This window comes from Orbicella faveolata, unplaced genomic scaffold, assembly GCF_042242905.1.
Source record: "Orbicella faveolata isolate gen_17 unplaced genomic scaffold, um_ofav_v1 contig_3, whole genome shotgun sequence".
Classification (NCBI taxonomy): Eukaryota; Metazoa; Cnidaria; class Anthozoa; order Scleractinia; family Merulinidae; genus Orbicella; species Orbicella faveolata.
Genome location: NW_028301558.1, coordinates 5,937,985 through 5,949,965, shown reverse-complemented (window position 1 = coordinate 5,949,965; position 11,981 = coordinate 5,937,985). Strand labels below are relative to the sequence as shown.

The following is an 11,981-nucleotide window of genomic DNA, read 5'->3' as shown; positions in this document are numbered from 1 at the left end:
CACACTCTGGTGATATCTTTTTCATGTGACACTCTTATGCAGCTTTTTTTTTGACGTATTTTTTAAACCAACCAATTACCCCATAGAAAGAACAGCATTTAATTTAATTCTTTTTAAACCTGCAAGCACACAAAAGTACTAACAGTTTGAACTTCACAATTAATTGACAAGTGACACCATAGTTGCATAAACATCACAACAAACAAGTTGAGATTTTATTGTTTTGTACAAGACATTTGATTGGCTGGATTTGAAAATGTTGGAATCTTTTGTTTCAGTTCTGCTATCTGATTGGTTTTCATTGTCTGAGTGGCCTCGGTTTCAGTAAACGTACTGTAACATTTTAGGCACCAGTTCCAAAGCTCTTCTATTGGTGATAAGTTTAATGTAAGGACACAATATGAGAGATGCAGTCTACTGAATTCAAATCAGGCTGGTAAACTAACCATCAATAAAAACAATAAATTGCCTTAAAATAAGCAGTGCACTGTTACCTTCTTTTTGCGGTTTTCCATACATTTGTTGACTGCACGAGAGACTTCCCCTGTGCAATCAATCAAGGCTTCTCTCACTTCCTCTGGACTGATGTTTCCGATTTCTTGTGAATTTTCTGGTATGCTCAGCTCTATCATAACTCTGTGAATTAAATCATACCAAGCAGTCTGCAGCCAGTGAATGGGCCCTTCATGATCTTCACATCCAAGCACTGTTGCAATGTTCACCTCTTCTGCTGTAAAACCCTCCTTTTCTGCTTTCTGACAAGGATGAACAAAAATTCTGTATTTATTATTATATTCATAATTATACCATATATATATGCAGAATTATACCTATCCATACTTATGATATAATAATTTATTACAAATAATTATATCATTATTATATGTAAATTATATCATATTTATAATTATACGTCAATACAATAATATGATTAAGATCAAGTCACATCCAGTAACCTTAAGCTCTACTAGTCCATGCATTATTGGGCAAGCAACTAATGCATATCGCAGGTACAGCCTAGACTTCAGGTAATGATCCCTGTGTTATTCAATATCAAAAACTGCTCCACAATAACAATGTTCTTAGTCCTACGAATTTTTTCACCTTAATTTTAGTCATTGACACAGCCAGCTAGTGCACACCAAAAATATTTGCTAATGCAAAACAAACTTTATAAAACTGCAGATGGTCTTTTGGGAACATGACTATCTGTTGTTCTAAATCCTATGAATTTTTTCACCTTAATTTTAGTCAAGACAGAAACTCTGTGATTGACACAGCTGGCTAGTGCACACCAAACATATTTGATAATGCAAAACAAGTTTTTTAAAACTGCAGATGGTCTTTTGGGAACATGACTAACCGCAGACATAACTTTTTGAACATTTAAATTATAACCAGTAAATTATGATTCGTTATGGGCTACTGAATAAGGGTGAATAAATACTCTGAAGTTGTCAAAAAGTAGTAATGGTGTTTTATCCATTGTATCAGTCAGTGTAAAGGATTCGTCAGCACAACTTATTGAGGTAATTCTCTTGGAATTGTTCTACTATCAAACTTTTTTTGAAACTTGGCATGATTAACATTCATGATATGAACATTAAAAAAATGCAATAAAAAAATGGGGTCACCATGCCTGTCTACGCGTCAGCAGGCTCTTAAAATGGGGTATTTTTACTGGTTGCGTGTTAAAATTTGAATACAGAGTTCCTTCATAGAGAATTAAGTCTTGGTTACTTGAAAGACACAAAATTTTTTCTTGAAAGTAAAGCTTCTTTTATTCACATAAGCAGTATTGCTTCATTTAAGCCGTTTTTGATTGCCTGGTTGTGGGAACAGTATGGAACTATTTTTTCATGTTGTACTATCAAACATTTTTTCTTCTTCAAATATATTCTTTATTCGACTGTTCTTAGCAAATACTTGAAAAAAAAAATTAGGGGTCACCATGCTCATTTAAGAAAAAAGGGGCATTATTTCACTATCAAGCTTAGTTTGAGGGAAATCTCTTACGTTTTGTATGCGCATGTGCTCATGTGAGTTGCGCTAATGACACGAAAATCGTGCACAGTAGGGATGTGCAATGCAATACTAAGGAGTCACCTTAAATAAGTTTCCACAAAATGTCTACCAAAACTTGGCAAGTTTGGTGAAGAGTAACTGAAAACATGTAGAATAATCTCAAGTGAAAGAAAGAGGAGAGTGTTTCCTAGACTCAACTGATAGTAGAGGTTAAATAACATATACAGTATTGGGGAAATAATCAGTAGACTAAGTAAAGCTGAGGTCAACTTCTAATTGAAACCTGTTCCTTAAAACATGCTATTAATCTACTATCAAATATCTTTACTTTCAGCCATTCAACATAGCGTGCTCCAGCTATATAAATCTCCTCTTGATGTCTTCGCACAGCAGCAGTATTTGTTGGAGGTGCTGCTGTCCATGATGGAGGAGGCTGTGTCTGAGCTAAGCCAGAGGTTAGATGATGTCCAATAGGTGAAGAAAATGATGCTGCTGGATTCATCTAGTATGAGAAGCATCAAATATTTACATTGATCAGTGAGATTGCTCTTTCCATAATGCTATCAATTACTTTTTGCTGGGTGATAAGCTTAACTCTCAAACCCCAACCAGAGTGTTAGGTTAACCTTAACACCCCCAACCCTCCCCCCACGACAACTTGTAGACAGGCCAGGACATAGTTCAAGGCACATTTAAGGAACACAATACTCTTGCCTTTATTCCATGCAGGCAAGGAGTAAACAACATGAGCTCTTTCTGACTGGTTTCGACCAGTTACAACACTTAACGCTGTGTGATGTAATGGTCACAAAGTGTCCCACTACGACCTGTCTGGTTTGGAGGACCTTAATCTCTATACAGAGATGAGAACATGATGATGATCGTGAACCCTCACCCTAACTAGCCTGACTATACTTCAGGCAATAGTTTTTAACACCCAAATGAATTAATAAGATTCGAGACCAGGATTCCCCTCCTGATGAACAGATGTGCACTTCAGATATCTGTAAGAAGTGTTTCTGACTGGTAAATGACAATAAAAACCACTCAGTTACACAACATGTGTCACCAATAAGGACATTAAATAAGCTCAAATCTCTGATTTCTCTGTATTTGTTTTTTAAAGATACAGACTATACACCGAATGCAAATATGGCGGATCACTCGGAAGGCCCGGGACTAGTAGCGTGGAAGCGAGGCTAGTCAGTCCTTGGTGCAATGTTTTGACTACGCGTGTTGTGGATTCATTTCGCGATCCCTTCGTTTTGCTGCGTACCCAACTGCAATCAGAAAGGTTATACATCGTTATCGGGAGAAAAGGTTTCTTTTTTTAACTTTCCTAAAGCGCCTTTGCTAAGAAAACAGTGGATACACGCGATCCGTCGAGATGAAGGCAAGGGTTTCGTCATAACAGAGCGTACGAAAGTCTGTTCGCTGCATTTCAAGTCAGAAGATCTTAGGAAGTCTATCAACGGACGGATTTATGTCAAGGAAGGTGGTATTCCTTCAAAATTTGACTGGTCAGGACCTTCTCCAAAAAAAAGAAAGGCCCCGACTGAACGCCAACCGCTGCCTGCGAAGAAAAAACTGCTCACCGAAGAAACCGTCGAGATGTTCGCCTTTGAGCCAAGTACAAGCTTCGAGGTTGACACATGTGAAACTCAGGATTTAGAAAGACAAATCTCCGAACAAACTAAAACGATCGGTGAACTAGAAGAGAAATTGAAGCAGTCAGAAAGTGAAATAAACAACCTTCGTCGTGAAAACAACGAACAAAGTGAAAAGATCGGTGAACTAGAAAGTGAAATAAACAACCTTCGTCGTGAAAACACCGAATTGAATGAGAAATTGACAGACTTCGAACGCCAACAGAAGGAAATGTCTTCACGTTTATTTTGTGTCGATCGTTTCACGACGGACGGAGACATTTCTTTTTACACTGGTATGTCCAGTTATGCGACTTTTATGGCCATTTTTGAGTACCTGAATCCTGGAGACAATTGTGAAAACATTCGCCCAAGAGGCAGTGTGACAGATGTCCCCGAAGACTTTTATAATTCAGACTCTGACGATGAGGGCAACGTTCAGGCTGCAAAGAAAGGACGTCGCCGAAAGCTCAAGCCACAAGACGAATTTTTTATTGTACTTTGTCGTCTGAGAAGAGGGTTCTCAGAAAAACATTTGGCCCATCTTTATGGTGTGGCTCAGTCTACTGTAAGCCGAGTTTTTGTACCATGGATAAACTACATGTACTTGAAATTTGGTCAGATAAGCATTTGGCCATCAAAGGAGATCGTGCAGGCAACCATGCCAGCTGATTTTAAAGAAAAATTTCCTACTACGAGAGTCATCATAGACTGTACGGAGGTGCGCTGTGAGATGCCTAGCAGTTTACTGTTCAATTCTGAGCTATTCAGTTCTTATAAAAATCATGTAACGCTCAAAGGACTAGCGGGCATTGCCCCAAGTGGCGCAATTACCTTCATTAGCCAGCTGTACACTGGTAGCATCTCAGACCGGGAAATTGTTGTTCGAAGTGGCTTCTTGTCACAGAAATTTGAGAATGGTGACACTGTTATGGCCGACAAAGGATTTCAAATTGCAGACATTTTGCCACTCGGAGTAAAACTGAACATACCACCCTTCCTCGGGGCAAACACTCAAATGTCTGCCGAAGATGTTGTACGAACACAACAAATTGCTGGGCTAAGAATCCATGTCGAAAGAGCAATCAACAAGATCAAGAACTTCCTTATCTGGAAAGGAGAAATACCTTCAAGTTTATTTTCTGTTGTTAACCAGATGTGGAGTGTGTCCGCCTTTCTTTGCAATACACAAGATCCACTGATTTCGGAATAATTTGTATCATTCCAGGGGGGGAGGGGCTGCCATAGGATATGAAACAGACAGGGGTGCTTTTTGGGTCTCGCTAAGGACATTCATGGAGAACCTATTTTTTATGTCTGCTGAGGCCTTGTTTGGGGTTGTATCAAAATGTGTAGTTATTTTTGGTGTTTTTTAGGGGTCACTGACAAAAGCTTGAGCCTGTCCCAGATTAGTTTTCCTTAGGGGTTTCATTCAAAATTTTCAATAAGTATTCCATCTGTTTCATATGGGAGTTCTTTTTATTCTATTAACCCACAGGGTTAAGGGACAAATTCTCAATACATTTCTAATGTGTAGTTCCAGAAAATATCCATACAGCCCCAAAGAAGGGATTAGAAATTCCTGGGGGGTGGGTGGTTCTCAAAGAACAAAAATGTAACTGAAATTTCCAGAGGAGTGTGGGTTCTGAAGACAAAATCCCCTCCATGGATTTGTATGAATATTTTATGGAACTACACTTAACATTTTTGACAACTAGAGGAGAGAATTTACAAATTTGAACATAATGACAGTTTCAATATTATTGTAATAATTATTTTCTAAAATTCACAAAATACAACAACAACAGTAATCTTATGTGAGTTTTCTTAAATTTTATAGTATTAAATCAGTCTTCATTTGTTTGCATCATTATTTAGATGCTATGTTTTTTTGCCTGAGTGAAAATTATTCATGTAGATAGGATCAAAACATTTTTTGACAACTCGATCAAGTCTTAGTTAGGTAGTCACTTCCACTTTCATGAACACAACTAAAAAAATGGAGATATCTTCAATGCCCAAATGTTTATATTGCCATGTCATTATTTTTGAATATGTCTCAGCTTATTGATTGAATTTACCAAGAATAAATTATTCAAGGCTCCCTTGCTGCCTTGGAAAGAAAATGAGTAAAATAATATGACTTTAATGTTCCTTTTAAGGTGTTCCAATATTCCTCATCAAAAGGAATACGTTCAATGCTCATGCCCTTACTTGTATAAACAACAAAGTCACACCATCTAGCACCAGTAACTCCCATCAGTCCCTGCACTTGGGTATAGTACTTGTGATTCCGCTTTAGTTTCGGTTCACCATTTACATTTTCAAGAAAAAAAGTGCTATCAGAACAAGCATCCAGGGGTGTGACCAGAAATTTTGTTTCAGGACACTTGACCTCTGAAAGGCCGAAGGGGAATGAACAGCCAATGTCAATGACTTTGCCATCAGGTGAAGCACCCAAATAGGGTGCATCTAGGCTCACCACTAGACCTGACTTCAGGACTTTTATGGGCCGACGAATGGAATGCATGTATTTTTGGTACTGCTCCAGGGCAACTGGTTCATACTTAATACCATGGTTAGTGTACCGTGATGTAAAGGGCTTGGGGTGTAGCAGGCTGTTCACAAAATTCTCATGATGCCTTTTCCTTGCACTGATTAAGCCAAAGTTTGATGCTGTAAATCTGAATTTTCTTTCCTGCTTCCACTCTTCACAATTAGACTGCCCCCTTGTTTTGGTCTCAATGTCATTGATTTTCTCTTCATCAACACTAAGCTTTTCCAGTAAGGCTTTCTCAATTGCTGCCAATTCATCAGGTACAGCAAACTCCTCTGTTGCTGTATTGAGTGGGAATCTTGGATAAGAATTAATTGAGACATTGTGTGTGTGGCCTGGGTCAACCCTAGGTACATGAGAAATGTTACAGTACACTTTGAAATTATCCTCTGTTGTGGACAGCTGATAACTTGCATAGGAACCTTGAGGGCTTTTACCAAATTTGGTTTCTAGCAACTATGAACTTTCAGGAGAAGGTTCCATTATTTGTGCCAATGCCATTTTTGGATTTTCCTTTTTCAACCTTTCACACAACTTCTGCTCATCTGCTCTTTGACTTTTAATACTTTGGAGTGTCCTAGCTTCATATAATAAGCACCTCACCCCAGATTCTCTTGATGAAGATCTGTCTAAGTCTTGATGTGTTTTGAGAACAACAACCTCCATAGCTGGTTGTGAAACTATGGTGTCCCCCCTACCCTTTTGATGCCACTGCTGCAACATAGATGTGCAAGCTTGTTTTGGTTGCATGTCATCCTCATTGTCTAAGTCACTTACACTCTTGCATTCATACAATGTGAACTTGCAGACTTTCATCATCAAGGCTAACACATGGTTACAAAAACCAACAGCACCAGCAACACAGGTACAGTATGCATGTTTTACCTTTCCGCTTACAATACACAGAGCTACTTTTAAGTTATGAGGCGGGTCATTCTTTCTAAAACTGTGGTGACATAGTGACTTGAAATAAAAATAGCTCCCATCACTTGCTGCCAAAATTTCTTTCAAGTATTCGTCTTCAAGAAACGTGGTAGCTTTTCTAACACTCGTTGGAACAGAGTGTGTCTTGGAGCCAATGTTTTTCCCTGACTTCGAAATATGTTGATTCACTTCTGCGCGAGTGAAGAAAGGCATTTTAGTAAGGTCGGTGGACCAGCCATCTGATGGATACTTCGGTTGTGATTCACCGGATACACTCGCATCAACATCTTTGCTCGTCGCCTCGTTGCGTTCTTTTCTTTTCGTATAGATCCGATTCTTGTCTGGATCGACAATGTTCTGATCATGGCCAGTCTTTATATACTCCTCAACCCTTTGTTAAAAAAAAATGATCGCTTTAAGTTTCGAAAAATTTTTGCATCGAAGCCAGATGCGAACTCAACATGTGCGGAATCTGCAAACTGAGAATGACACGAAATGTTGCCTTACCTTTTCACTAATAACGCCTTTGTCTTCAAACCCTTCAATGAATCGCCACGGCATTTTAACCAAAAACGAAGTTCTTCGTTTTTTAAACTCGCTGATTCTCTTCCAGCTAGTGAAGCGCCGGGAATATCGTCCTCTGTCAAAGAACACGCAGCCATCTGTGACGATCAAAACAAGCAGGGAAGAGCCGCGGTCATGATCGAGGACTGACTAGCCTCGCTTCCACGCTACTAGTCCCGGGCCGTCCGAGTGATCCGCCATATTTGCATTCGGTGTATGCAAAGAGAACTCTTCAACAAAATTTATGACAAATCTTTGTACTGACATTTTGCAGGTGTTGTAGTGTGTGTAAGTATGTGTATTCTTTAGTAAAGTAAAATTGATCGGTGTAACAGAAACTGGCAATGAAAAGGGGTGAATGCCCATTCAGGCTATACAGTGGCTAGTACGGGACCCTTCCAGGAGTTTTCTGTTTTATGAAGGCAGCACACTGATCAATTCAAGAATAAATAGTGTTCAGTCTGAGCAAAATTTCAGGGATAGATGTATCTCCCACTCTAGTACATTGATTTATCTGTTGACAGAGAAGCTACATAATGCTGGTTTCTTAGTTCACTTACACAAAAAGCTAATTAAAAGAGGTTATCCTAATGACAGACTAATTGAAATGAAATCCAGTAATTTCAAGAAATGTATTCCAAGACTGGCAACAATTCTTGTACCTCTGAAAAAGGTGCTGGCATACCCATGGGATCCATCATATGATGAGGAGGAGGTGGAGGAAATCCATATTGACCAAATGGTCCACCATCTCTGAGAAAAGCATTTCTTGTAGGCAGTGGCGGCATACCTCCCGGAGAAACCATCCCAGATTGATTCAGTAGCCCTCCCTGACTAGGACCGATTGCACCTGGATAGGTTCTTTCCAACGGTGGACCAACAGGAACCGTTGGCTCTGCTCTTCCTGAGCCATCCCATGGCACTCTAGCCTGAAGGTCACCTCCTGCTGGGAAAGTGTTTCCTAAGCGTTGTTCTGCTTGCAGTCTCGTTGACATCTCTTTTTGTGTAGCCTGCTGATTTGTGGGCTCTGGTTTTCTGCTTTGTTCACTTACGCTAGAGGTCTGCTGACTCTTTATTTGCATGGCCATATTAGTGCAAATTTGTGGAGTTAATTGTTCAGCCTTCAGAACAAAATAAACAATTTAGAAAACGTTATGTCTTAATGAATGAACGAATAGAAATATTTTCTCATCTTAAGATATCTTATGGCCATGGGGTGGACTTGAGATCAAGATGTACGGGTATTCAGAATCTGCACAATGACCATTCTTAGCTAGAGTGGTGTTCAAGTTCAACTCTTTGTTTAAGCTAATTTTAATAGGTGAAGTCTGCATATGAGCCAAGTGGCCCACCAGGCCGGAGCTTATCCCGGTTTCTGTAGCATGAAGCGATTAGGAGTATTTCTACTCCCCCCTGGATGGGATGCTAGTCCATTGCAGGGTTACCCCCAGCATTAAGTTCGCCAGTACCCATTTATACACCTGGGTGGAGAGAGGCACTGTGAGAGTAAAGTGTCTTGCCCAAGAACACAACACAATGTCCCCCGCCTGGGCTCGAACCCAGACCGCTCGATCCAGAGACGAGCACACTACCCATGAGGCCACCGCGCCTCCCTAATTTTAATAGCCAACCTCTCAATATCACTAATCTTAAGGTAAGTGTGTAACAGCTAGATAGAGTGATCACTTCATCTCTCATCCTCTTTGTTCCCAGTAAGGCATTAAAATGTAGTAATGTTTAACTCAAATGAAACCCACTTCAAAAAAAAATACATACTTAAGTCCATGCAGACCTAGCACCTCAGCTTAGCTTTGATGTACTATATATGACTGTAGACCAAGCAAAACATGGAAAAAGTAAGCTCAAGTCAAACCTGATTTTCCCTTTGTGTAGCTGACTGAGAACCAGGGTTGGATCTTGCAGGTTCAGCTGTTCTTGAGGGCGGTGGTGGAATATTGCTAGTTTTGCAACACACCTCACAGATTTTCCGTACCCTTGAGTTGATAAAAGTGCAATGTTCACACTGCCACTTATCAGGGTCTACTAGAACTTGACCTGTGAATGACGAAACAATTTTTAGTGACAATTTTACAACATGCCATAGACTTACCACAACTATTTTTTCTCAAGTATTTGTCAATTCCTTAATGTTATGGCACACAATAAAGACACAAGACCATGTAGTGAGCGATAGTGGGCAGGGAATGTACTTGCAAGGCTCGGATTTTATTGTTAGTATATATTAACTTGTGAATGTATGGTTGGAAATCCTTCTGCTATATAGGGCCAGACTGCTAACATCTTGAATTTTTGAATGGGACTTTGAATGCGATGCTCAATATGTTTGTTGTTCAATTCTGAAAAGTCTCTAAGAGTCTCTTGTCCAAGACGAAATGCCTCATTAGATATGCCACAAACTACTTTTTCACAAGTATTTGTCAATTCCTTTTATTACCATAGAATTTACTGAAAAATATGTATCATGTGTACAACTGGCCAAAGGGTGACTGACAATGACATAATTTTTTGTCCAATACATTATTGAGAATCAGTAACACAGTATAATCTACTGTATTCAAGATAATATGAACATCTACATGATTCTGCAATGACATGGCATAGGTTCTGTTGTCTTATAAGAAGCTCTAGTCATGGTAAATGCAGAATAACTTTTGTTTCCTTAAGAGATCAACTTAATGAGATTGTTTCTACTAAAATACAGACCTGCATTTGACGAAGAAGTTGTAGGTTTTGTTCCTGACACAACATTCCCACTTCCTTGTGACTGCTGCACTTGGCCAACAGCTCTACCTTGATCCGGTGATAATGCCCAAACAGGTGCAGGAAAATTTCTCGTTTCTGCGAATTCCCGTTGTTGAGGTGACACAAATGGAATTTCTGGTTCCTTGGGTGGTTTTAAAGGGAGTGGCTTCTTGCAGAACATGCAGGTCTTTACCCCAGCAGAATTCAAGCAGTAACAATTTGGACAGGATAATGCCCCACCCTCATCTGGGCTAACAGGTCCTAGATTTCTTGGTGTCTTTGACTCCACTGGCATTTTGGGTTGAGCTGGTGTGGACTGTCTCGGTGGCAAAGGAGGTGGAGCTTTTTGGTACAAGAATCAAACAACATTTTATTGTACAACTCTCAGCTGGCATTTTAAGTAGCAAATGCTGTTTGTTGGCAAAATAACCCAGGGCTGTCTTTACATGTAAGTTTTGAGTCACCTGTAGCCTTGTTCTCCACACCCATAGCAAACTTGTTACTTTATAGTTGAACTCTATCAACAACAGGCAATTTCGCCCTTAGCATCAAGGGAAAATCAAGCATACTCAGCCATAACAGGTGTTACAGGCCCTCAACGACAGCCCTGTAACCTGACAAATAGTTTGAGGTAATCTGCAATTGACTGGCACGGGGGTGCAACAGTTGCAATAATTATTATCCCATCAATTATTTGTTATCCATTTCTGCTGCATTTGGAAGTATCAACCGAGTGTTCATGAATTGATCCAGCTACAACAGCAGCATCATCGTCATCATCATTATCATTAATAAAAGGATCTTGGTTAAGTCAGGGGCTTCATTAAGGGCCAGGTACCAGACAAAATGACTGGCTGTGAGGATGATTTTGCCTGTCTGGTTTGACCATGTAGAGGAAAGTTTTTCTTGCCTAGAATTAAGTTCAAAACGTTTTGCCCACCTGTGAGAACCAGTTGCTCTCCTGTTGAAAACATTAATGAAACCCTTGCAGTAAAGTAACTTTTTCTGATCATAGTACCTACCATCTTGAACTGCAACATTACCATCGTTTTCATCTTTTGCCTCAAGAGAACTCTGTTGAGTTGCAGTGTTAAAATGAGGAAAGGGCGGAGGCCTTAGAATTTCTCTTCGTGGGCTCTGACTTTGACTTGTTGCTGCGGGTGAGTCAAGGTTGTCAGGTAAGAACGTACATTACCAGTATTCTCCTTCATTTACACGCATGACAAGAAATATGGGTTATTCACCAAGTGTGAGGTCAAGATGGCTGGATATTGACCATGTTCTATTTTTGCTTATAATCCATCAAATATTTTGGCTCGTGCACGATTGGTCTAAGCTTGTCACATGACTGAACATTTCCCAGCTAAAACTGGGGAATATCCGAGGATATACCCCAATTTTCAAAACTGCACATGTTGCAAAAATATTTGAAGGAGCCTCCATTTGGCATGAAAATATGCTCACACATTATTTTGTCCTTGGACATTGTCTGTTCCTCAAAG

General features: G+C 39.7%; 2 protein-coding genes and 1 pseudogene across 4 annotated transcripts in view; 1 reads left to right on the top strand and 2 right to left on the bottom strand.

The window, feature by feature from the left end:
* Positions 1-11,981, bottom strand: part of LOC110068173 (uncharacterized) — a 35,761-nt gene that overhangs the window by 13,056 nt on the left and 10,724 nt on the right. For all 3 annotated transcript variants that reach the window (XM_089297552.1, XM_020775551.2, XM_089297551.1), the window contains exons 7-12: positions 11,502-11,633; positions 10,441-10,821; positions 9,590-9,771; positions 8,379-8,837; positions 2,354-2,527; positions 495-755 (exon numbers count right to left, since the gene is read on the bottom strand). In XM_089297552.1, the coding sequence (XP_089153678.1) occupies positions 495-755; positions 2,354-2,527; positions 8,379-8,837; positions 9,590-9,771; positions 10,441-10,821; positions 11,502-11,633 (1,589 nt within the window). The remainder of the gene's footprint in view (positions 1-494; positions 756-2,353; positions 2,528-8,378; positions 8,838-9,589; positions 9,772-10,440; positions 10,822-11,501; positions 11,634-11,981) is intronic.
* Positions 3,256-5,809, top strand: LOC149106183 (uncharacterized; the record flags this gene model as incomplete). The annotated part of the gene is made up of 1 exon (XM_089298292.1): positions 3,256-5,809. A coding segment is annotated over one exon (1,629 nt), but the record flags the coding sequence as incomplete, so codon positions are not given.
* LOC149106182 (uncharacterized) lies at positions 5,028-7,545 on the bottom strand (annotated as a pseudogene).